Raw genomic sequence first — 26,906 nt, forward strand, 5'->3', positions numbered from 1 at the left:
TGTATCAAGATTCTGAATCTTTAGAAGTTTCTGTTCTTTAATTATACAGGAGCATACTTCAAGTCGGGTTTTTAAGCTGCTAGATTGTGGCTATTAGTAGCCACCTTTCAGATATTCCTTTAATAATTAGCCTAAAACACTCAACTTATTTATCTTTGCTTCTTTCTAAAACTGATTTTCCAGCAGTATTTTAGTTTCTTTGAAGTGTCTTATATGATTAGTTTCACAGTAACCTTAGTTACACTGGATCTCTCTAGCCTGCTGCAGTTGGTAACCTACTACTCACCATCTAAGTTTAACAGCTGAGATGTGAAGTCATCTTTTTGACCTGTTTTATTATTAAAGAAAAAACAAAACCAAACAAAACAAACCTCACTGAAGAAATAAAAAAATCCTCTTACGTCTAGGATATATGTAAGGTGGTGTGGTTTTTTTTGTTTGTTTGTTTGTTTGTGTTTGTTTTTGTTTTTTTTTAAGTTTAGGAAACAGCTTTCCTTGCTTATTTGGGGTTAAGATACTTTTTTCTACCACTGCAAAGAAGTTTAAGGAGTTAGCCTGAATATAATGCACCATGACAGTACGAGCCTAAACATACAGGCATTAAGAGGGAAGAGCTGTGAGGAGCATAGACTCCCATTCAACTCAGTCAGGACTACATAAGCTCTTGTGAAGCCACAATGCACAGTGATTTTGTTTCCAAGTTTACTGTTCTCTGCAGCTAGGCATACAGCACTGTTTCTTCTCACTTTTCTGCTACACTGAATATTCATTGTACAGATACTTCTGATTATCCTTCCCCTCAAACAAAAATATTTTGGTTCACAGTTCCATGGTATTTCTCTTCCCCTCTCCTTCCCAGCACATGGAGACAGGCAACAGCAGAAGCCTACCTCTCTCCTATCTTCATGGATCTCCTCTTTCCTGAAGGATTTATTGATGAATGCTTCCTGGCTAACTCTCTTCAGAGTCATAACAGCACAAGAAGAGTGGGAAATTGAGTGGGTTGGGGATCTTGTGAATTGAGTCATCACAGAAGATTAAGCATCCACAAGGGGGAATTTTTTTTCTCTCTAACAGAGGAGCTAAATTAGAGAAAGAAGCTAAGATCCTGGTTCTTCAGAGATGATGGTCCTTAGCCTTACTGCAAAAAATCTTTCTTTATTCCAATTTTTCAGTGATTTATCAGGTACTAGATTTGCGTTGTATCCAACTGCAGAGAAAATTTCAATTATACAGAATATTTCATTTGCATTTTCCACAATGCAGCCTTGCAATTAAGCAATGCTAAAGATTAAGTACTTCTTGTGTTGATTTTTAAGTAAACTTAATTATTTACTTTTAATACAAAAATTCACTCATGCATGAGTCAATCAGAATTGTCAGCTATAAAATGCTGAAGTTAATCTGCCAAGGACTTGTTGGGATTTCTTTTGTTTTTAAGAACTGTAATGATTCGGTTTGCTTTCTGAGGCTTTAAGGCAGCATAGAGTACCACTTTCTATCTTCAATAACCACTAGTCTTAGAAACGACTTTATTTATATATGAACCTCAACATTCATTTCTTTGTTTCTAAAATTGATACCAATAGATAGAACTCCAAAATGATGCAATGATTACATACTGTTAAGCCAAATTCACGAGGATGTTGCAACATAAAATGTCACATTGACTTTCAAAGTTTCACTAACATCCATCAAGTCCTTGTCTTCCAGTTTCTCAGTCTCATTTGTCTATGGCATTCAAGCACGGATTTAATGCACCTTGATCCACACCTTGCAGTCGTAGAAACTGCAAAGAATTATCAGCAAAGATCTACCTGATTTAAGGCTTGAACTGGAAATCATTGTAGCTAGCAATCTTTTAAGTCGGCCGCATGACCAAGGCCACAGTTAGCTAGTTAGAAAACTGTACTACGGCCCAAAGAACTAGTTCTACCCTCTTCTTGTCCTCACCGTATTGCTTGTGCCAACAGTCTCACTTGTGTGCCACCTGATGACAAAATCAAGAAAGTGATTCAAGTAAAAACTCAACTGATCAAAGAAGTGAATTAGTTTTCAGCCAGAGGAGTTATCTGACAAGGCTGCACAAATGCTAGGAACAACCCAAGAGAGACTCCAATAAGCCTCTTTGCAAAGACAGAACTACCCTTCTCAGCTACAACAGCTGAAGTGACTGAAGCCTGAACTCCTCCCTTCAGACCATGGCTTGAAGATACAGGGTTCCTGATTCACAAATCAAAGCTTTAAGGAGGTTTCACCTTCCCACAAAATCCGAGGATGGACCTGGGGCGAAGAGGGGCGAGGGCTAGCCTGACAGGCAGAAGCTATAGGAAATGGTATTGCCAACCTTGGATGCAACTAGACAGCTCATTCCACTCACTAAGCATAGTACTTAATTCACAGCGAAAGCTGAGGGCAAGGACAGCAAAGCCTGCAAAAGGGGGACAAGGAGGACACTTGGTAGAGTTGAGACACTTAAATCTAGCCAACACAGAACAAGACTGAAATTTGGTGTTAATGCAAAACTTCAAATAAGGTACAAAACAACACAAGTCATTCATGAGAATGATTTCTAAGTTGAGAGAGATGGTGCAGGGGCAAAGGAAACCTCATATACATCAGCAATTAGAGATTTTATTTGCAAGAAATTACTTAAGCAGAAACCAGTCTTCATTTGAATTTTAAAATTAAAGCCTTTTTCATAGAATCCTCATGCCTGCAAAAAGAAATCTCTTGATTGCCTTACAATAGCAGAAAGAACAAAATGTTTAATACTGGGTAGTTTTTAGATCTCCTTAAACAAAGCAGGAAGGGAGAGAAACAAAACACACCTGCCCACCCCCAGAACCATGTTATAAAATTTAACAAAAACAAACCCCAGAAAACCCCCACCGAAGCAAAACAAAACAAAAACCACAAAACAAACCACCACAAAAGGTGACAATAATTTCACTTGTATTCTTTACTGAAGATATGCACAGATTATTTTTCCATTTTCCTAAAAAAAAACCATAGTTAAAATTTCAGGTAGAGCGAGCTGACAAGGTTTGAACAGAATGAAAATAACTGCTAAAGAACATTCCTGAATGCCTAAGGAGCCAAAAGCTTTGGAGAAAAAAAAAAAAATTGTGCAAACTAATCAAGGCTGAATATGCTTAAATGAAGCTAAAAAGTAGGAGCTGTTTGTCTGAACAGAGGTTCGATTCTTCAGAAGAGGAGGAAGCTGGGAGAAGGTTGTAAGCTTTCCTTTAAAAAATTTAGCAAAAGATAATATTGACAGGGAAATGTGCCATAAAAGAGAATTTATTTGTGGTGGGTAGACAACATTTGACCATATTTTCAATGAGCTTACTTTACAAGTATCCTCTAATGCTGATGAAGTAAAAATTCTTCAAACAGTGTGACTTTGCACATTTTGTACTACGGAAAAATCCAGCAGCAAAAGTAGTAAATTAAGGCCTCAAATCTTCAACCTAATTCAATAAAGGACCTTAAAAATTTGCCCATCTTATAGGTCAGTGAGTACAGCAAATTTAACACACCAGTCAGATGCTTAAACTAGATACAGTTTTGTGTTCTCAGGGCCCATGGTACAAGGATCATTTCCTTCCCATGCCCTGCAAGCACAAACTGCAACACTGTGTACACCAGAATTAAACTGGTGGCTTGCAGGATACATCTGGCAGGCTGTCAGTTAGTCATTCCTTTCAGCCCCAGCCCACATCTCACCAACATTGCAAAAGCCAGTTCCTTCAGCAGATTACAACTGGTGCTACTGGCTTTCAACAGTAACTGCTGCCACCGCACCCTGGCCAGAGCCACTGCCAACTGTTCGTGCAAAGTTCCCAACAGCAGCAAGAACACATCAAGAGAACAAACAGGAGCAGAGAACAAGTACAGAAGATTTTCCAAGGCACTTCATCTCACCATCTCACTTAGACCTCCGTGCATTTAACTTGGGTCACTACTCAGAATCTCTATCCCCAGGTAAAGAAAAAAGTGCTTTTCTTGCAATCAGTTGTAATTTAAGCTACTGCATTGTGTGGAGCACAACACAAAAGTAAACATGACCATTTTTCTCCACTTACCTTTCTTGTTAATAGACTTTTACGCCTCATTCCACAAGCCTCTAGCTGAAGACGCCCTCGCAATGCCAATTCAATTAACATACAGCCACGCAATCCTGAGGAGATGCAATCATTCCAGAACGATGTGTAACCCTGTGAAGAATGAAAGACAGCAAGATATATCTGTCTCCACCAGAAAGCAAATAGAAAAAGAGGCTTAGTGCATTCTCTAAGCAGTTCCCCTGCCTTCATACACTTCTGAAGTAGCATCACTAGTCAACTACTATTCCTGTACTGAAAATATAAAAGAGAAACAGACTCATCCCCTGCTAGTTTTGATACTTAAGGCTCCACTCTTTGAAGAACAGGGGAAACCTCAGGAAAGTGATACAAAATGAAACAGCAAGATAAAGAACTATGAGATATAAAACGTAGTTTATATAATGTAGCCAAAATAAACTTACTACATTCTTAAGACATGAAGCATTTGGCATTACCGACACCACACAGGTTTATCTGAGTTTCCTGAGAAATATTAACATGATTTTACATCCATAAACAATATGGCACTGATGAAGTAATAACTACCTGAAAATCAATATTAAGTAAAATATGTAGTATACTAGAAACACAAATGTGGCAATCAGCACAGAAGAGATTTTTCAGCTGGAATGTAGTGAACCAAAGGACAAAAGTTTTCAAGCAAACACTTGGAATAGCTACTATTTTGTCATTTAAATCCTTTGAAAACATGCATTTTTAAAGCTTGATGCATATTGTTCTTATATGGATTGCAAAACTGCGAACCACATTTTTTCTACGAACCACACATCTACCATGTTTTTTCATCTGTATTTCTGCATTGATAGCTGTCTGCTTAAATGGCAGAACAGAATATTTGACCCAATACATTTACCCAATATCTAGTAATACATGTATTGACTTTTGTACTCCATTGCTCAACAATTTTAACAAAAAAAAATTCATATAAAAAGGATTCTGTTTTACCTACAGGGCAGCCAACACAGTTCTTGTGTATTTTTTTAATATTTAAGAATCTAAGACAAAACAAAATCCTTCTGAGAAATGTTTTGTCTTTTGAGAAGTGACTGTAGAAACACTTGGTATGATACAGAAAGACCTTCCAAAACTCTTCTACTGATGCATCTCTGAAAATATCTACTTTGGGAAACTTCAGAGAAGTGCTGGAAACAAGGAAAAGGGGGGAAAAAAAAAAAAAAGAGAGCACTTCCTTTCATAAAATTAATCAAATAACAAAGACTAGCTTAAATCAAGAGCAATTCAATTTTATTCTATTCACAAATAAAAGCTGCCAATGTACAGAGATACAAGATGCATCCATCTGAAGTCCACTAAACTTAGAAACCAATCCATAACTAATGCATGTCATTAAATACAGATTTCCAGAAACACAATAATATTTGTTTCCATTTAGCACTTAGCTATTTTCAAGAGCTGTATTATATAGATGACCAATACTTCTGAAAAGTCTACAAAAGTTCTGAATCTCCAGAAAGTAATTACTGAAATATGTCACAGATACTTTTTTAAAAGGCCATAAATATAAGGTTGGAAAGGGATTTGAGGAGTTCTCTGATCAGCCTTCTAGTCAGAGCTGATACTTGGCAAGTATCAGCTACTCTCATAAGCCAGCCATTCTGTGAATTAAGATTTTGGTTGGCACTGGACATTTCTTTGCCAAAAACATGCAAGATAAGGTGCAGTATTTGCCGGGGGGGAGGGAGAGGAAGAGTGATGTCTCCTGCATTCTACTATTTCCAATCAAATAGCATCTTTACATTATAATTTTTGAAATCAGACAACACATACGTAAACTAAAAATCTATTGCACAAACTTACAGCTGTAGCACAATAAATTTACACTTCTTTCTATTCACAAAAAGTTATATTATTACGCAAACAATCATGCTAAATTTTTTCCCTTTGTTTAGTAATGAAAACTGAATTTGGTTTTCAAGTGAGTATTTTTCAATGAAGTGACGTTAACTACACCGCTCCCAGTGGCAATTACCAGATGTAAACTCCTCTGCTCCAGCAGTTATTCAACATACACGGCCACAGGCTGTGGGCTGCAGAGAAATACAGGCTCATAGGATAACTCAGGTTGTAAGGGACCACAGGAGACCTCTAGTCCAACCTCCTGCTGAAAGCAGGTTCGGCTATGAAGTCAGATCAAGCTGCTCAGGGTTCTATACAGACAAGTCTTGAAAACCTCCAAGGATGGAGACTGCACAACCATCCAACAGCTTTTAATCAAGTGATCCTGAAAGGTAGCTCAAAAAGATTATAATCTTCATAAATGGAATTGCTTGTTCTAGTGGGTTAGATGACATTAAAGTCATGAGAATGTATACTGTGTCACCACCTTTTTTTTTTCCCCCTCTCTTTTTTTGTTGTTTCCAGTCTCAGAGTTTGCAGGTGATCCACTAGAGAAGGAACACCATATTTCAATATACAGAGATTATACTGCTATTAACACAGTGAGGAAGGAGATATAACAGTCGGTGTCATCCTGAACATTTTTCAATCTATTAAACTGATCTTTCCAGATAGTTCAGGCAGATGGACTGGTTCTTTTTGGCACTTACTGCAAAGACCTCAGACAATTAAAGGAACCTTCACAGAAGGTCAGTTTAGCACACAACAGTCTATCTAAATCATCCTTCAAATTAACTCAAACTCCCTGGTGTAACTGAAAATGAGTAAAAGCAGACGTTTATCTTCAACATTGCAAACAGCTTCTTGACACTAGAAAAAGGTGCACAAAAGAAACAATATCGCTCAGCATTACAGAACTACTGCCTATTAAACAGGCTATAGATGGACAGTGAAGAAAAGAGGAGTAAAAGAGAGAATAATATATGGAGAGGGAGAACAGCAACATAGAATAATGTAATATTTGCACAGGAAACAATTACTTTTTCCACAAACAAGGACTAAAAGGTGGTAAATGAAGCTAGCTCACAGGTTAGAAAAGTCAAAGACCAACTTCTTTTCTGTCTCTATTCAACTGTTTTTACAGGAAAGCAAAAGTTTAAAAATAATCCTTTAAAAAAATGAGTTAAATTCATAGGAGATTGATAATGAAGTCTGACAGACAGCAATGGATCTGTAAGCCACACATGTCCTAGGAAGCTCCCACCCAGTTGAAGTCAGTGTACACTGGAGGAGTTGCTGCCATTCTGTGCACGCTCGTTCCCTGAACACGGCCTGGCCATTGCTCCCTACCGGTTATAGAACAGGACAGGGATTTGGTTTGACCTTTTAACAATGTTCTCATTGTGTCCTGGTTTCGGCTGGGATAGAGTTAATTTTCTTCCTAGCAGCTGGTATAGTGCTGTGTTCTGGATTTACTGTGACAATAACGTGGACAACACGTTGGTGTTTTAGTTGTTGCTAAGCAGGGACTTTTCAGCTTCCCATGTCTGGCCGGGTGCACAAGAAGCTGGGAGGGGGCACAGCCAGGACAGCTGACCCAGACTGGCCAAGGGGCTGTTCCATACCGTATGGCGTCATGCTCAGTATATAAACTGGGGGGAGCTGGCTGGGGGCAGGGGTGGGACCACTGCTCGGGGACCTGCTGGGCATTAGTCAGCGGGTGGTGAGCGGTTGTATCACTTGCTTTTCCTGTGTTTTATTCCTCTCTTCGTTGTTATTTTCCTTTTCACTACAATTATTATTATTACTGTTATTATTGTTATTATTATATTTTCATTATTAAACTGTTCTTATCGCGACCCACGAGTTTTCTTACTTTTGCCCTTCCGATTCTCTCCCCCATCCCACCAGGAGGGGGAGGGGGAGTGAGCGGCTGTGTGGTGTTTAGTTGCTGGCTGGGGTTAAACCACCACACCAAATACCTAACAGTCTCCAAACACTTAAATTGAAGAGCAAAGACCACTATTTATACATGCAAGCCATTCCACTATTTAATGCTCTTAAACAGCACTCTTCTCACAAATACAACACCAAATATTTTTACTTTATCCGTCTTCCTACAAGTCTTTCATAATTTTATAAACATTCTAACTCAATGGAATACTTATTTTATTCAAGTTGCTAAGCAGCAAGAAAAAAAAAAAGTCTTACAAGGCAGGGAATTATTTTTATCTGACAGCAATCACCCTAGAATAGCACTTCAAGCTATGAATAGCTCACAAGACAGAATTTTAAATCTACGTTGATTCAAAGATCAAAAGAATGTTTACAACTATCATGTTTATTGACACAAACACAGCACAAAAGCATTTTTCATCACAGCTGACCTAGAAATTTTCAGGTAAAAAGTAGTTTTGCTAAACAAGCATAAAAGGAAATGAGAATAAAGTTTGTAACAGAAACTTGTTACCATATTAACTTAGAAAGCTCAGACTTTCCACTCAGGTATGGCAAAGCACAGAGCTAAGACTAAGATCCTCTTTCTGCTTAAAGAATAAGTTATCCAAAATCCATATTCATTAGACCATTTCTCTTGCACCACCTCGTGCAGTGTTTATTCACTTTCTCCTCTTCCCATGCCCCTTACCCAATCTCCAGCTCACATGTCTTCCTGTTCAGTTAGCCGTTAATCACTTGAAACTCTCACCTATTAAATTGTCCATCTCCTAACAATGGCCCTGTGCCTTGGTGTTACCCAGCCTCACTTACCTTCCGCTCCCTGCTTTTACCTTGCCTCTTTAGCTGCACTTCCCCGCCACTGAACTTTAACACCCTCTCTCCTACAAGCAGCCCCCTTCCCCACCTCATCTTACCATGACATGTAATAGATGAACTTTTCACTTCCAGGTTTATAAAGATCTGAATTTTTGTGGCCTTCATGGACTTCCTTAAATCTGTTCACACAGATGGTGCAGACAAGATAGCAAAGTATTTACACTGTACATGGTGATCAGCCATCTTATTCTTGTCTCTGCTCCAAGAGAAGGACAAAGCCACATGATTATATTAGCAGATCTACAAACAATGTCCTTACCAATATGCTGGGTCTAGCTTTGCTGAGCAAAGCACAAGCTCTCGCAGCTTCTTCCTACTTATTGTAGGAATACCCTCAGCTCAGATCTGTATACTAAACAGTGTAAACATATACTTGGACTCACTCTCCTACAGGTGCTGGCATATGGAGTGCAACAGAAGGCAGAGTTCATACTCATACCCCACAGGGAAGGAAGGGACAGGGAAGAGATCCTGAGTGGAAGTGTCTTACCAATGTCCCTTAAAACTTTAACTTACATTATTCCCTAACAACAACCTTTCCCAGTTTGCCTTCAAGATCCCTGACTCTCAAACTTCACAAAGCTATACTTAAAATGGAATAGGGTCCTAGGACTTGCAAAAAAGCATTTATAAGGCTTGCCAGAAATTATGAAAACTCCTGCACAGACAAAGAACGTTGTTCAGCACCTCAAATATTATCACCCCAGCTGTGAAAAACCTAACGGAATCATCTGCTTATGCTATAATAAAGCCATAGCTAGATGGGCAAACTAGAGAGAGAGAAAACACATACATAATAGCTCTGACAACATCCTAGTATTCTGAATTTGGTGGCTATTCAAATATTTTGTTGAAGCACTCAGTAGTAAGTATCACAGAATAAGAGCTGTTGCACAAGTATTAAAGTACACTTCTACAGAATGCATTGATTTCCAATTTTTCAAGACACTCAAAATTTAAATTTCTAGATATTTAAAATCCAGAAGTTACTCAAGAGATTTTATAATTCAAAGATTATTTGTAAAAATGTTTTTTAAAAATAGACAGATAGGACAACAATTTCTCCATCTCTGATCCAAAAAGGCACTCCAGTAATGACCGCTATAGTTTTACTAAGTATGTAAAAAATGAGAATGAGAAGATTCTAAAATGACCAGACCGCCTGAAGGTATTTGGCAAAGATCAGCGCCAAGTATGTTAGCAATTTCTACACAATCGATGCTGCTTTAAGAACTTGCACAAACTCCAAAAACATTTCACATAAGTACAAAAAAGCCAACCTTCGAGCAGTCATTCAGTTACCTCCTTCATTGCTCTACTCAGCTTCCAGGCAATTGTCATGCCAGCTCTATTTAAAAAAACAAACAAACAAACAAAAAGACCCCACCCAAACAAATCTTAGTATTTTCTGTTTCCCAAGTGCAAATTAAAGCCATCCAGCAGTAGCAGTGCAACAAATACAATTAAATTGCAGATGCCATTTTACATTTATAGACACAACCTCAAAATATCAACGGAAAAATTATCTTTAACGGATTACAGAGTGAAGTTTAAAAAAATACTTCTTTCATGAAATTGAGTACAAAAGACTCACACAAGACCAGGTAATCTTTCACTTAGAATACTTTGTTTTACATGTAAGAGTTACTAAAAATCTCTTCCCACCACAGAAAAATACATTCTCTCTCCAATTCTTCAGTTAACTCAGAATATGAGAGCAGCAGTTCCACTATACCTGGCACAGACCAGAAAAGAGCCAGGAAGAGTGAAAAATCCATTAAAATCTCCCAGATTCAAAAGAAAGGAAAAGAAAAGAAGCACTTGCAGAGTTTCAACCCTGAGGCTTCAAGATACACACATAGTATTAAAAAAAATTAAGTCTTTGACTTACTTGGTTAAGGCCACCTGTTTACAGAACATTGTACAGTGCAACGTAGACTGTAGCTGCCAATGCATTCCCTGATCTAACCCAGTGAGTCTCAAGATTACTCTGCAGACCACAGAGCCATTGCAAATAGACATCAGCTTTATCAGTCTTCTAAAAAAGCATCATAAAGCCATGTAATAGTCTGTGAAGATAACTGAGGGTTACAACAGCCTGCTCACCAAAAAATAAAATATTTCTTTACTTTAGCAACAACAGGCCACTCAGGCCCATCCTCAGATCCACACAGACCCATATTCAGTATTAGAGGTCAGTGTTAGGTCTAGGTTTTTGCCCTGACTCTGACTCAATTTACATTTATGAAGAACCACAACAGCAGAGCTTCCCTGGGATAATGCATGTAACACTGCCCAGTCTGTGCTTCTCTTACTAAAAGCCTTTTCATTTTATATTCAGACTTAATAGTACTCCTTAAACCCTAACCTAGCATCCGCTACTTAAAAGCGAAACAAAAGATCTGTGGTAACCAAACTGAAATAAACCAAACAATTAAAGGGGAACCTTCTGAAGGAGAAACATCACTAGAGCTACCCAAACCCCTGAATTCCTGTTCTCAGGAAATTCCAAATTCTTCTTTTATAAAAGACACAAACAAAAAGAATTCAAAATTCAGTAAAGAATGCAGTTTCTGAAACTTCATGTAGAGACAGCAGAAATAAAATGTTTTAACCCTTTCCAGCCATGATACCCCCATCAGAAGGGGAGGTGGCCAACTTGGAAAGTAACAGAAAGCCAAGACAAACCGCATTTACAGCTCCTGAGGAGCCTGGAAGTCCTTACTTCGAGGCAATACATCTGACAGTCTATCAAGAAGACCTGAAACCCCTGACTTCAGGGTTTCTCAGCTAGGAGGTACAATGTAGGTTGAAGAAAGCTTTCACTTTAGCAAATAGTAAATTCTGAATTTACAGGTAGCCTGTTTTCCATTAGAAGACTATTTCACAGGAAAAATTTCAACCAGCTCTACTTGGATTCTGAAAGACAGAAAAATTAAGACTTCCCGAACTCTGCTGGAGTTTGCTATTACTTTTATTACTACTGCATGGATGGCATTCAAATACTGTGTTGGTGGTAGCAATATAAAAGCTGAGACATAAAACTATTGTTTTGTTTATACACAAACAAGCATCTAGCTTTCCCAAACAAGGGTTTCTTCCTTGCCATCTATTCTTTCCGATACATAACAGACTATTTTTATGGTATGTTCTCAGAAATCGCAGATGACAAACATACTGGAAAACATTCTGTGCTTGCTGGCACCATGGCAAGTTATTGAGGGCAATTAGTCACCCTCACCAAATTTGCATGCCAGCATAACAAAAATACAGTTTGGAGACCTGTAAAACAGACAAAATTCAGTTCTACTATTAAGATGAGAATAAGAAGAAACATTTATCGACAGCTGTATAGCCTCACATGGACTAACTAAAGTGAATGTGGAACTTGGTAAAAAAAAACTTTGAAAGTTAGTTTAGGTCATTTGTAGGATTGGGTAAAGCAAATTGAGTAGTCTCCTGGTATAAATTATATGTGTGGGACTGATCTTCACGTTGCATAGCACAATTGGCAAAGACCCTACTTGCTTCTAACATTTACACAGCATGTGTCACGAAGGGAGAAGATACCTGCATGCTCAAAACTTTGAGTAGTTATCTCAATACTGAGAAAGAGACTCATGTTTTGTATATACATAAATTCAGGTATCTTTTCTTAGAGGTACTTAAAAGTGGCAGAGAAAAACACCAGGAGAAAAAGCAGGAAAAGAAACTGAGGACAAACTGACATCCCAGTGTCTAATTACTTTCCCAGCACAAGCATCTCTTTTGAACCACTACTTTCTGCAAACCACTTCAATTATTTTTTCCTTCAAGAGACTAATTTCACTTTTACTGACCTTTCAAAACAATGTCACAGCATCTCATTTTAATCTCCCACAAAACCACATAACTGGAGAAGGTACACCCTCCACCCCGTCTTCATTGTTAGCCATTTGAGGGCTAAACCCAAGAATGCAGTCCAACAAAGCCTGAGCTGCTGCTGAAGACAAAGTATTATTTTTTCATCCCATTGAAGCACATTGCTGTTCGCTCTTGAGCCCACAGTAGCATTTCTGTAGTCAGCTCTATGAGAAAGTGGTCTGTCTGAAAGCTAATGGTCAGTCTCCTCATCTGATTCACCAAGCAGATGAACACATTTCAGAGACAGCACACGAAAGGGAAGGAACGTGGTCGGAACAGACAGCAAAAGGCAAGAGAATACCCTTCAGTGACAACCCACACTTCAATGGACAAACTGCTTTCAAAACCTGAATAGTGTTCACAACCTGAATAGTTATAGCTGGAACTATTCACTTAGTCTTCACAATAAAGAGCTAAAAAAAAAAAAAATAAAAAATCGTACATTATTGGGCTACCTGTACTGAAGCTATTCATGATCACAATTTGCTCAGAAAATATAAAATGTTTAATGCTTAAGGTATCATGCACTATATTCATCACTACCTTCAGCTCCCTGTTTTGGACCTCAGCAATGATTACCCTGATCATCATAAATTTGGAGTCATATTATTTAAATCTGACAAGACAGCAATAGCATCCCTTTCTGATTCTCTGAAGCAATACCAAGTTCTTTCAGAGGTGCATACTAGCCTATTATTAGCAAGCACAAAGCACAGACAGAACATAATAACCCAAAATCATCATCTGTCACCCATTTGAAACCTACTGCAAAAGACAGGCAGAGACAATTTATCTCGAAACATGGGCTGTGGCAAGTCGTATTTCATAATGGACTTGATCACAATTGCGACAGAACTCAAGCTTTTTTAGTCAAGGAGTTCCTCTCTGAAGTAGTAATTTTGGGAGCTACAGAAAGACAGCTGGGGAGGGCAGAGGGAAAAGGAGTAACAGCATACACTGTCCAGGTGCACTGTAGCAGGTTAAAAGGTAACAGGAATTTTGATCTGTCACAGTTCTCATGTCAAGGATGACTGTTTCCTTCCCCTTGGATCCTATCTCCAACATAAGAATCTGTTGCAAGCAACTTTACAACTTTAATCTGCTTCACAGCTATGACTGTGGATGACAAACGCTGTTTTTAAGTATTTTGATTTTAATGAAGAGTACTAGCAGACTGAGAAGCATAGGGCTATCATATTCCCCAAAATACAAGAACCATCAATATACTGTTTCCTTTACATTGTCTCTCTACAATTACTAATACTATGCGTTTTTGAGAGCAGTTGGAATCACCTGAAGGATTTCTACAACACATCTCCTTAAAGCTGTTCCCAAATCCAAAGAGGTAAAATACAAAATACAAGCATTATATATCCAGAAAGGATAATGAGTACCTGGTTTATTATAAATTGTTTTAGCATAGAATTTCAATCCTTTCTGTTGACCCAAAGCTTCATTTTATGAATTCCAAATGCATCTATCATCAGTATTCTTCTACAACAGAAACACTACGTCCTCTTGGATACTCATGTAAAGTCATACAATTAAATGAAGATACCAGGAGACAGTGCTAGGAGAGGACAAAGAATAACTGAATGCCAACTTCTGACACCTTACATGATTCTGTCGTTTGTATCCTTTTAGCTGAAAGCAAAATTGCTCATTAGAAAGAAAGAAAAATTGTCTGGTATTGTTGCAGGTAATCTCTTTGTGATAAGGTAACTATAAGCAGAAATCTTAGGAAGATCAAAGTCAATAAACGAGACAATAACGGAGTTACTGATTCTTTAGATATGAAAAACTCTTAAAAGTTACTATTTTATTTAGGACATCGTTATTCTATGAGGAAGAAATAATACAATTTCTGAATCTCTTGGAGGCAGTGGAAGTCAGCAAGACTGATGTTATATATGCTGAATTTAATATTGAGCATATTTTATAAAAGTATTTGTCCAACAAATCTGATATGTGGCTTTTTCAGTCAAACCTAAAAAACTTCAAGCACATCCTTTTTCAGAGCAGGAAATTCTTATATTAGAAATAAGATACACTAATTTTTTTCTTCCAGCATATTGTTGCAAGAAGCTTCTGAACATAAAATTAAGCAAACAGGTCTTGTAAAAATGAACATAAAATAAAATACCACAAACTTTTCCAAGTTCTCAATGACAAATAGAAAAGCTGGTCATTACTAGGAGAACTAACTGTATATTTATTCTGATAATTTGAAGCCCTTAGATCCTCTTGTGCAGCCAGCCAGTGTTTGTTCCTCCTCAACTAGGTCCTTATACAGATTTCTATAAAGCTCTGATTCAGCTATTCAAGTAACCTTAGACTGTAAACGTATAAAGCACCTTAAACTCCAGTGAGAACCAATCAAAAGTCTTTTTACCAGCACAAACAAACATACTTAGAAGAAGCTGGGTGAAAATTCAAACAATAGAAAAGAATGATGGAAGAGGAGAAAAAGGAAATGCTTCATTGCAGTATTCATCAAAGACAGGCTGGAATGTCCAAAATTATTTGAATCCTCCAGGTAAAATTAGGCTGCTTTCACCACAGGTATCTTATTATATGAATTGATCCATTTTCACCTTCAGGGGATCAAAAAGATCTGTTCTTTTCTTTCCAATGCAGGTTATTGTAATTTAGTCTACCAGAAGACGAGTGTAACCACAGCACAGAAGCTGCAGCTGATGATGAGTCTCAAACAAGAAAAGCTGACATGGTCAAATTATACATGTGCTTTAATGACCTAGAGATTCTCTGTTACTTTCTAATATATATACAACACACATATACTAATCTATTAAGTCTAATAGCTATTGATTTATTACCTCTACAAAAATCTTATACTCCATGACACTACAGTACTGCACAATACCAGACAGATTAAAACACACAACCAAATTCAGCTGCTGTGGCAGCATTCTCTGCCAAGACCCAAATCAATTTCCTTTGGCAAAGAACTGTGTCGTTTTACCCCAGCCTGTTGATACTCAGCTGAAAATACAATGCTCAGGGTTAGGGTCTTGCTTAAATAACTCTTCAGTAAGAGTTTCAGTCTCTTCCCTCCTCTATGGACCTGTAAGACAAGAGAGAAGAAAAGCCTCCACAATTCTGGAATAGAAGAACGACAGTAAGCTGAGAACATGCGTGAAATTTTTTTCACGTGTTTAGGTTCTAAGACAACAAGCAACCCTGAAATGAAAAATTGATTGTTGGTTTTGACAACAATAAGATTCAATAAAATTTATGATTATCTAGAAAATTATAAAAAGACAAACCCTCCATTTTTCTTATAGAATTGTTTCCACATCTAGTGTCTGCCAGATTTTGATTTTCACTGCTTCCCTAAACCAATCTGTTATAAAACATATTTGGTTAAAGACATGGCCCAGCTTCACCTGACAGGAATGCACTCAGAGAAGGCTACTTTGTACATATTATATAGACATATAATATATGTAACAACCAAAACTGAGAGTTTAATTTTTCAGGTAGCTCTTAAATGGGTACAAAGAAATTTCAGATCCAGCAAAAGAAATACAGTTCTATATCTACATAATTGGAAGAAATAAAAATGCATTTCTGAAGACAGAATAACTTTAGGAGACATTCATCCCTTTTACCAGTCATCCCTCAAAAATAACAATAAAAAGATAAAAACAACATGCCCAGAACTTTTGAGTATTCAAAATATTCAACTAAGACAACTGCTAGAGGAATACTCCGAATTTTCTCACGTGTCAAATGGAAAATATCCAAACTTCAAGGCATTTGCAATTAAAATTAACTAGATTCCTCTTCATCCTCTTCACACTAGATTAAGGGTCTATGCCAACCTGCAAATCTTGCCTTTCAAGTAAGCCATCACCTTCTCAACCCAGAAGGTTGCAGGAACATCTAATGATACATCCTGACCTATGGAACTTTTGAAAGTTAGTATCTGTTTAAAAAAGAAAAGCAAGCCAGACTGCATAAGTGTTTATTATTGGAATACCACAATGTGAGGACTCTGATGTCTGACTGCGGTCCCTCTTGATTTCCTCTTTTGATGCAACTGAAATCATTAGCCATTCTACTGGAACATAAATTGTAGTCTAGTTATAAACAGAAAATAAGTTAGTGAGAAAAGTCTCTGAAGTGTTCTGTCAGCCAAACACTAGAAATACTTTAGGAAAGCAAGCATACGTATTCTAAAAAGCACAGTACCATTGACAAGAAACTTGTCAGGTATTTGATTAACCTGCCACTGCATTTACGAATAAATAACAAATAGCAACTGCTGTTGACTACTGAAAGCACTAAAGCCAAATGCTATTGCCCAGCTTTTCAAGCACGTATACAGGCATAAGTTACGTAGACACATCTCTTCACTAAAATGAAGACAATAAAAAAAACCATAACTTTGCTGAAGAGGAGGCAACTAACACATGCATGCTGCTGAACCCTTACGAGACCCCTGAACAAAATCAACACTTAAGAGTCTGACTGTTCACTTAGGAATGAAGAGACAAACGTAGAAGTCTAACTTTCAGCAAGATTAAGTGTATACACATGCAGATAATGACTTCAAATATTTGCATGGCTCTTGCAAAGCCACCTTCCATCAGGGTTCAATCTCTATTCTCCATACTCAGTGCAAAATAAAGATGTAATTAATTTGTTCCATAACCTGCAAATTGATTTCTACACTACCAGCTATTGTCACTGAGCATAGAATCTGACATTTATTTGAAAAAAATGTTTAATTAGAACTGGTGCTTAAATCCTCCACATCAGATACTTCACTCAAAAAAAAACAAGTCTTCCCACAGCAGTAAGCAAATATAGCAGGAATCAGAAAAATAGCTCGCATCCTGCCTAGATCTAACAACCAGAAGCTTACAACACAAGCCTTGCACACATTTAGTGTCTCCTAGTGGTGGGTTGACCCTGGCTGGCAGCTAAGTCCCACAGAACCGCTCCCTCAATCCACCCCAGTGGGGTGGGGGAAAGAATAGGGAAAGTGAAAAAAACAAAACAAAACTAAGTGATGCAAAACACTCACTCACCACCTCCCACAAGCAGACTGAGGCCCAGCCAGTCCCCGAGAAATGACCATCTACCTACCCCCTCCCTCTCCTCCCTTTTTACCGCTGACCATGACACTACACAGCATAGGATACCCCTCTGGTCAGCAGGGTCAGCTGTCCAGGCTGTCCCCCCTCCCAGCCTCTTGTGCACCCCAACCTCCTCACTGCGGGGTGGGCAGAGTGAGAAATGGATGCGGCCTTGACGCTGTGCAAACACTGTTCAGAAAAAACAGGGGTGTGTTATCAACACTGTTTTGTGTTATCAACGCTGTTTTGGTCAAAAATTGAAAATATAGAAAATATAGCACGATACTGGCTGCTGTGAAGAAAATTAACTCTATCCCAGCCAGGTCCAGTACAATTCTCTTAAAAACAGTAGGAAAAGCCTAAATCTGGTACGTCCTTCTAATACAGATGAGGCAGGTCTAATATTGGCTGACTGAATAACAGGTGGAAGTTTCACTGACTTTGAATAACTAGGTCACATTACAAGTACAATTCCCATCTCCGGGCTTATAAATATACTGTATCTGCCCCCAAATACAACAGCTATCCCTCTCTTCTACCTTTTCTTCTACAGAGGTCACAATTTAAAACACTATGTAAAGCACTGCGTTATTTCAAATTGGGGAGCTGTACAATGTTTAATTTTGAGGGATTTGCATCAGGTCATTAATAGGGATGGATTTCCAGAGTCATGTTTTGGATGTTTACACACAAAAAAAAAAAAAAAAAAAAAAAGCGTGCATAAGGGATAGGGATTCCACTCTTCTTTGTCCAAACTTCCCCTAGTTTCCTTTCAGCCTGCTCTTTTCCAAACAGGTCTCTCACTGGTTTGAGTTATCCAGGTGCAAACAATTTTCAAGAAACAGACCATCTCATAATAATGCCAGGTCAACATTTTCATTATGAGATAAAAAAAATTCCACTCCTTGCACTGTTCTCGCATTAAAAGTAACAAGTTCTTCCATTTAGTACTTAACATGTACTAACTGTAAAGTGAAAGTCTCAGGCACAGACTGCAGATGCTGCTAAAGCACAAGTCCCATTTAAATATCCAGCACAGGCAGAGCAGTTGTAATTACCACTTCCTAAGTGATTAGTCTAGATCAAACATCCATCTGGCATTTACCTCAACCTAGCCAATAAACGTTACACCTGCCTTCTCCACTGTGCAATGCAAAAGACATACTGAAATGGCAACATAACACGTACAGAATGCTTCTCTCGTGGTAGAGACCGTCGAATGTGGAAGTGCCAAAGTAAAATCAAGTGTCTACTGAAGTCAAAAAATGGAAGTGCAACATGCTGTGCTGTACAAGAACAACTGGTTACATAGAAATCTCATGGTACAGCCCATGTACAAAAGACACCTAGTCTGGCAGCTAAGGACTCTGTAAATAATACAACCACATGATGTTATCTAGTAAGACCATGAAGGCAGATGACTAGAAAGCGCATAGCAATAAGCAGCTTACAAGTGCTTGAAAGAATATCAGCAACAGAAAGATACGCAAAGAGCCTGACAGACTAATTTCCCACTGTGATGAATAAACCCTATAACATGCACGAATAATAAAAGAGCTACCAGTGTAACACATATCCAGTTATAAAGATCTAGCTTACAAGGCATACTATTTTATTATCTTAATGGTCCATCACAAACAGGGAAAAACAAAAAAAGAAAAAAAAGGGTTGAAACGCAGTAGTTTAGTATAGGATATACTGGGGGAGGTGGGAAAGACTTGACATGCATAATACTGGTTTGCATTCAGACTAACAGCTTAGTCATAGTACCACAGACCTTTGTGCTCCTACTCATCCAGGCTTACATACAGCGCACTTAGAGGAAGAGAACAGTCATGCACTATTTTATGTGTAACCTTGTAATTTTTATGTTTGAAAAGTGTATGTGAAATCATTCTGCAGTAACATTTTATGAATATTTCTGAAAAAAAATAAAGTTACTGAAATTGACCTAAGACCTGTTTGCAAGCCGGGAAAAACACAGTTAAAAGTGGCGCATAATAAGTTTGACTACTATGTTTTTCTTTCTTTACTAAAAGTCATGAGAAAACAGATTGAGAATGTTATCTAAGCAGAGAAAACCAAGCCACCCATTTACTCCAGACTAGCGTTTCCTTCCCCCAGTAACGCAACACAGTGGTGAGTATGTGCTGTAGTAATTATTTGCTCTGTGAGTAAGAAAGTCGTTCTTGAATATACTGTCTGCAACACTTCGCCTGGTCAATTTAGCCTTGCAAAGAAGGCCTGTTACATGCAGCTTAACTGAGGTAAATTCTGCAGTACTTTAACTACTTTAAAATCAAAGAACACCTGAAATAATACCACTTTTTCTTTAATATAAAATGTTAGTTTTCCATTCCATGATTACTTCCCTTCTAGCAATACTTTCTTATATATACTTCAGGCAAATTTTTTTAATAAAAACAGCTTGCTATGTGGAGAGGAAGAAGAGTTACAGCTTTGGGTTTTTTTAATAGCACTTCGAAAAACTGAGAAGCATCACTAGAAAGGCTTTGACAATGTTTTTGTCTTTGCCCTACACTAGACAGCTTGACATGAGAGAACGGACTACATTACACTTGAAGTTATCCATGAATAAATAATATAGATTACAGAGGAGCCATGCTATAAGAGCAGGGATAACTGCACCAGCTGCATGCAGAACCATGAAATATAAACACCATTTCAACACATAATGTCAACTTGTATCCAAAATGCTGATTCCAAATCAGCATGTCCTCCAAAGAGCCCAAAAGCAGATTTACTCAGCAGCACAGTAAAGAGGCACTTGTAGAGGCATCTTGTAGCACACAGAATTGGGGTACTTCTCCTCCTACACCTCCTATCTTCTCCCAGCCTGTAGTTAACGTATGGATATGAAATTAAAAAAAAAAAAAAAAAAAAAGGACCAAAAAGGTAGGCAACTATGAAAGAAAGAATTTTTCACCACAGACATTACACCCTTTGTTGTTATTAGGCTCTGAACATTTGAGAAAAAAGTACGTCTTTGTCAAGGTTTCAACACATTCATACATCATTCTTCAACTGAAATGCAAATTCCCACTAGACGCCTCTTCATGTTTCACTCATTTGTCTCAGAAATTTTCCGGCAAAACTTGGGAGCTTTTGAGCTGACATTCAGGCTGCTGCTGAAACTTTTTAAAGGGGGGGGGGGGGGGGGCACTAAAAAGATACGAAGATGACTTTTCAAAACTTGATCATTTGTTACACAGGCAAAAAAACCCAGACCTCTGCATCATCACATGCTTTCAGAAAAATTTCTTTAGAATTAAAATATAAAATTCAGTAACAAATCCACACTCGTATTTGTAAGAATAAAGAAACTACATTTTAGCATTCATCTGATCAACACAAAACAGCACATCTGAAGCAGACAAACTAGCTCCCTAATAACTTATTTCAATACAACGAAAAATATCACAAGCTGGAGACCTTCACATGAACTATTTGGACGAAAAGCTATGCTGCAATTCTATATCTTTGGCAATAAATGAAGTTTCTGAAAGCCAAACATGTGTAGCAAAGATCCAAGATAATTTCTGTACCTAACAAAGTATTTAACATTACTTCACTCTCACAAATGACATTTTAGCCTTCAACAAAGAAAGGGTAAATAAAACCAGAAATATTTACTGTTGCAGTAGACCACAGCACATGACAATTATTTCAGCATACTTTACATGATTTTTCTTTCAGCAAATAAGGAATTAGTTACAGATCAAATAAATATTTTATCTGAATAGGTGCCACGTCTCTATAGCTGCTTCAGTTTGTTTAGTTGTGGCACATCGTACAGAGGATAGGAGCAGCCGTGTGCATTGCTATATTCGAATAGATTCCCAATGTGCACCAAGAGAGAACTCCAAAAAGGAAAAGAAAAAACAACAACAAAAAAACACCCTACGTGTACAAAAAACTGAAATGAACTTAAATGGAGCAACAGTTATAGAGCACAGCCACCTAGCAACCTCTCAGTTTTCTGTAAGACTGAGTTACGAGATGTCTGGAAGAGCTGTAACGAACAAACTGGCCTGTACTGATCTCTTAGCTGTCGTTTTTCAGTAAGCTAACTTCTAATATTTATCGCTCCCTTCTTTTGGGAGTGATGACCTCAGATGCTTCAGTAGTCCCACAGAATAACCTCCCTTTTGCTCTGCCTTTGACCTATCCTACTGCAATACTATTTTTAGCCTAATACAGTGAAGTATTTTATTTCAGTGAGTATTTTTTATTCCTATAGCAACAGGCTATTGCTCTACTCTAAATGGATGAACACAACTCCCTTTCCCAGCCATGTTTCTGAAGGGTTTCCAAATAAGTGTAGGTGTTCTTGTGATGCTCCCCAAAGAATTCTAGTAATGTATTTTGTTCCAGTATACTACCTGCTCCTCCAAGGGCACCACATCTGTCATGTTATGCAAGCATGCACATATTTCAGCACATATCCTTTATAACCTACCTTGACCTTGGAATACAGAAATAGCTATGTATACCCAGAAGATAGAAATGGAAGAGGAACCATTGGTGGAAAAGAGCAACCAGTACACATACAGCCAGTACAATTTAATTAGGCCAAATGGGAGAAAAAAAAAAAAAAAAAAAAAAAAAGGCCATGTCCAGGAAGTATGTGCGAACGCAGTTAATTGTGTTCAAGCATTAAGAACAGGGCTGAGGTGTGCTGCCCTTGTTTAGGGCAGCCAGACATTCCCATCACTGAACCCATACTGCAGCGATAGCCAAGCAATAACTCAAAAGTTTTGTTGTGGTTGTTAGAATCACCGCACTCTCCTGAAAGCAGGATTCACATAAATATCAAACAACCTCCTAGAAACATTGAACTCATCAATCCATCACTGCCTGAACCTTCCTGAAAAACTCTCTCCTAAGAGTAAAGGTTCTGTCATCTACACTTACAAATTATAAATGGTAGCTCCTTACATGTGAAGCACTCTGTATACAATTTACAAAGTGTTAAGCCATATTCACCAGTGTTTAATATTAGAAAAAAAATTACCCCCAAAACTGAAAGCTAAGTTGCCAATGCAGTTATCAATGACATTTCTGAGAGAGAAGCTATTGTTAGGGAAACATGTTTTTTGGCCAATTCAGACTCCCTTTTTTTATATTTTTTATTTATTTATTTTAAATTCAACATCAAATTATTTTATCCTGTTGGAATAAGCCGGAAAGATGTTATCAGCTTTAAACTTACTGGCTTTCAACTGAGCTTATAGCTCACACACCTGCCTTTGCCTTTCCCTTACACTCTTGTCTAGTTATACAATTATATTTTACAGGCCCTATATTGCTTTTCTCTGCTTCCTGTCACAAGAAAGTCTCACACTAATGTCAGGAGAAATCAATTCTACTGGATGTAAAAACTTTATAAAAAGCATTTCCAGATGCACAAAGTAAAAATATTTTGCTTACTTATCATCAGAACAATAGAGAACAAAAAAAAAAAAAATCTTTGAAAATAAGTCTATAGTTTTATTTAAAAGGAAAAAAAAATATGAAAACAAAGCAGTTTACATAGTGTAGCTTGTACATACGGGTACCAGCAGACCCAAAACCAAAATACAAACCCTAGTGATTCATGTCTAACAAAGCTCAGAAATGACGTATGCTACAGTTTCTGCACATATGCCCCCGACCCTAGACATAACGTTATCATTCTTTTTGTCTGGTGCCTCAACTGCAAAATCCCAAGGGAGTTATGGATATCCGTGCCACTGCAATCACTCAGTTCCTTTTTCTATACAAAGGAATATTAGATTATCTGCAGCGTGTGCCACTGCTGCACTTAGCAAAGTTAGATGATTTATAATTTTGATGCACACCAGTGCAAAGCTGGATTTTTAGGCCCAATGTTAACTATTGACTTTTGATATACTAGGAAGACTTGCACCATACACGCTTTCGAGGCAAACAGAATGCTCCCTACCTTGAAATCTTTACTGCCTAAGGCCCACAAATTAGCAAATTTAGCACACAATCCTCAGAAAAAAAGAGCTGAAAGATCACCTGGTTTACCCCACCTTCCTCAAGGCAAGACCTCCTAGGCAATCCCGTGAGATACCTGTCTTGTCACACTTAACTTACTTTTCCACAACTATTCAGGTCTGTAGAAAGAGAAATGTGCCTATGCGCAAGCCTTCAATTCAACAGGTGGAAGCTGTGAATATCTACTGAGTTTATCAGGATGTCATGGCAAGGTCCATCTGAAAAAATGGGATTACAAGAACATGGCCTAAAATACACCATCTGAGAGAGAAATAAAATACGTTATTGTAGTAGGTATATACACAGATATAACCCACACGCATTAAAAAACAAGTGTTAACCAGGAAAGCTACTCTTTAACCTATTCATTATCAACTAGCAAATTTATTTTAGATGCAACGCACTGTCAAAGAACATATAACTTATCAGCAGTTATAAAAAAAAAAAAAAACGTTGCTTAATTAAATCCATATTATACCTCATATCCAAAATAAAGGCGTATTACACTTCACTATACACCACATCAAATCAAACTGTTTCCCCAATAGGACTGACTTTCTGCATTATGCATGCTTTTTATGTTGATTGCTTCTTTCAAATGAAACAAAAATCTGACACACTGGTAGAAGTACACCTTCCTCAATGACTGTTGTTCACAGTATTATGACAAAGAATTAAGCTACAAATTCAGTAAAAACACAGAATTACATAATAATGACATTTCCTCATTTTGACACACTTCTCATTACTCAAGGCCCACTTTTGTCATATGTATCTCCCCCAACAAGGCATGTTTCACATGCATTAGTCTGGAAAGTCTTAGTAGAAAGGGCTGCTAAGCATCCTAAAGCACCTGAGAACCCATAGAGTTGTGTCTGACATAGGAGTAGACAAGTCTGCCACAATAGAGCCATGGGTAAGTTGTAGGAGAAGGAGTACAAACATCACAGGTCTACCCAGGCCGCCAAGTCAACCACCAACGCTGACCAGAAGCCCTGGCCCTCATGTCCAGGTCCTTGTCTTGCCCCAACCCCTACGCTGCCTTCCTTGAGACACTACAAATAGGAGAGCCCCTCTGCAAACCCCACATCCAAAGGGCGATCCAGACTCTCTGCCAGGCTCCCCCTCCCCAAAATCCAAGCACCTTCACCACCTCCTCCAAAACACCCAGCCTGTTCCAGCATACGCCCTTACCCCCAACATCACAGTCCCCATCCCCACCAACGCCTCTGCCCCAAACCCACAGCAACACTCACCCAGCAGCGCCCTCGCCCCCATCCCGCTCGCACCCCAGCACCACTCAGGCTCCCCTTCCCCATCAACGCCCTCCATAAGCCCCGAATAACCAGTGTCCCCTCAGGCACCCCGTTCCCACCACCCTCCCCCCGTCCCAGCACCACCGGGCCTCCTCGGCCACCCCCTGCCCAGCGCCCCTCACCTCGGCCCGCCCCAGCCCCGCCGCCACGGCCCCGGCCGCACCTCACGGTCCTTGAGGCCCAGGAGCAGCACCTCCTCCATGAGGGTGAGCCGCGTTTCCTTGGAGTCGCCCTTCTCGTCGTCGCCTGACTCGTCCCGGCGGCCTTCATCCTCCGGGCCGCCCCCCGCTCCCCGCTCCTTGTCGGCGGCGGCGCTGCGGGAGGCCTCGGTCCGGCGCTGCACCAGGCCGGAGCTGCGCTGGGTCAGGGAAGTCATGGCTGGAGGCGGCGGGAGGGCAGAGGCCCGCCGCGGGGAAAGGGGCTCGGCGACAGCTCGGGAGGCGGGGAGGAGAAGGGACGGGAGCCGCTCCCGCCTCCACCCTATCCGCACCGGGGCAGCGGCCGGCCGGGGGCAGTCATGGGGAGGGGGGCTCGGCCGCGGCGGGGGAGGCGGAGGCAGCGGGGGCCGGCGTCCCCCCCTGCGGCGGCCGAGCTGGCGGAGGCGGCTTTTCCTCCAATATGGCGGCGCGGGCTGATGTCAGCGGAGGATGTGGCAGCGCCGGGCGGGGGGGGGGGCGCCGGAAAGGGCCGCGGGCGGGGGGGGACGGCCCCCCCCAGCCCGGCCGTTACTGGCCGTTACCGGCCGTTGCTGGCCGTTACCCGCGGCTGTGGAGAACGGTTAATCCCGGGCTGCGGGAGAGGCGCCGGCCGGTGCCCGCCGTGCCATAACCCAGCGGCTGCGTGCTGCGCTCTCGTCGCGTTGGTCTTTTTTCTTAAAAAGTGCCTTATTGACAACCTTAAGTCTGCTTAGTTTCAATTTTAGCCACAAGACCGTGACCGATTGCTAGTGCAGCCCCCCAGTAACATATCCCCACATATGTATATACATACATCTATACTCGTCAGCTAAGCTCAGGTGAGCTTTCAACAGTCTTGACTTCAAACTGAGGAGTCGGAGTCCGTGCATCTTTTCAAACCTTTAGCCCTTCTGAATGTGGCACACTGAAAACTCAAAAAACTACTTATCAAGGGTAAATCCCGTATGTTTCCAAGTAGAGTATTTTATTGCAGAATAAAGGTGCTTGCGGTGCAAGGATGGCCTATAATTTTTAGCCCACAATTAGGATATTGCATTTGGCCATACGGAGATATATAGAGACATACACATATATTTTAGATAAAATACATAAAGTATCTGTAATATATATCTAAGATATAAATAAAAAAATTATAAATATATATAGAGAGAAATATTTTACATATATATATTATTTTTCAGGTGCACCCTGTTTCTCAAGAGCTCCAAGTCACTTTGTAAGTGACCATCGCCTCCATTGTTTCCCACGCCCCCCATTCTTGCATCATCTGTTAATGTGACTTCGTGATAATACAGTATAGCTTCTTTAAGATCACTGATAAAAAAGAATAGCAGACAGACAAAACTGATCCCTGGAGGATGTGAATCCCTCACACAAGTGTTTGCTGATTGTTCCTCTTCTGTGGTTTGAGGCCTGCCAATTACAGTCCACTTACTGTGTGACATTCTGATTTTTTTTAATCTTTCTCTCTTTTTTAATTAAAATGTTTTGCTATACCAGGTCAAATGCCAAACCAAAGCTTAAGGATATAACATCACT

The 26,906-nt window shown here is 39.3% G+C and overlaps 1 protein-coding gene across 2 annotated transcripts in view; it reads right to left on the reverse strand.

Moving 5' to 3' along the window:
• GOLPH3 (golgi phosphoprotein 3) overlaps nt 1-25,789 on the reverse strand; it is a 35,235-nt gene extending 9,446 nt beyond the window's left edge. Inside the window, exons 1-3 of one of the 2 annotated variants that reach the window (XM_082335707.1) lie at nt 25,334-25,789; nt 15,709-15,810; nt 4,089-4,220 (exon numbers count right to left, since the gene is read on the reverse strand). In XM_082335707.1, the coding sequence (XP_082191833.1) occupies nt 4,089-4,220; nt 15,709-15,810; nt 25,334-25,546 (447 nt within the window). In that variant the 5' untranslated portion in view covers nt 25,547-25,789. The remainder of the gene's footprint in view (nt 1-4,088; nt 4,221-15,708; nt 15,811-25,333) is intronic. The other variant, XM_082335708.1, reaches the window with a different exon arrangement.
• Nucleotides 25,790-26,906: the final 1,117 nt, after the last annotated feature.

Source organism: Platalea leucorodia (genome assembly GCF_965183815.1).
Source record: "Platalea leucorodia genome assembly, chromosome: Z".
Lineage (NCBI taxonomy): Eukaryota > Metazoa > Chordata > Aves > Pelecaniformes > Threskiornithidae > Platalea > Platalea leucorodia.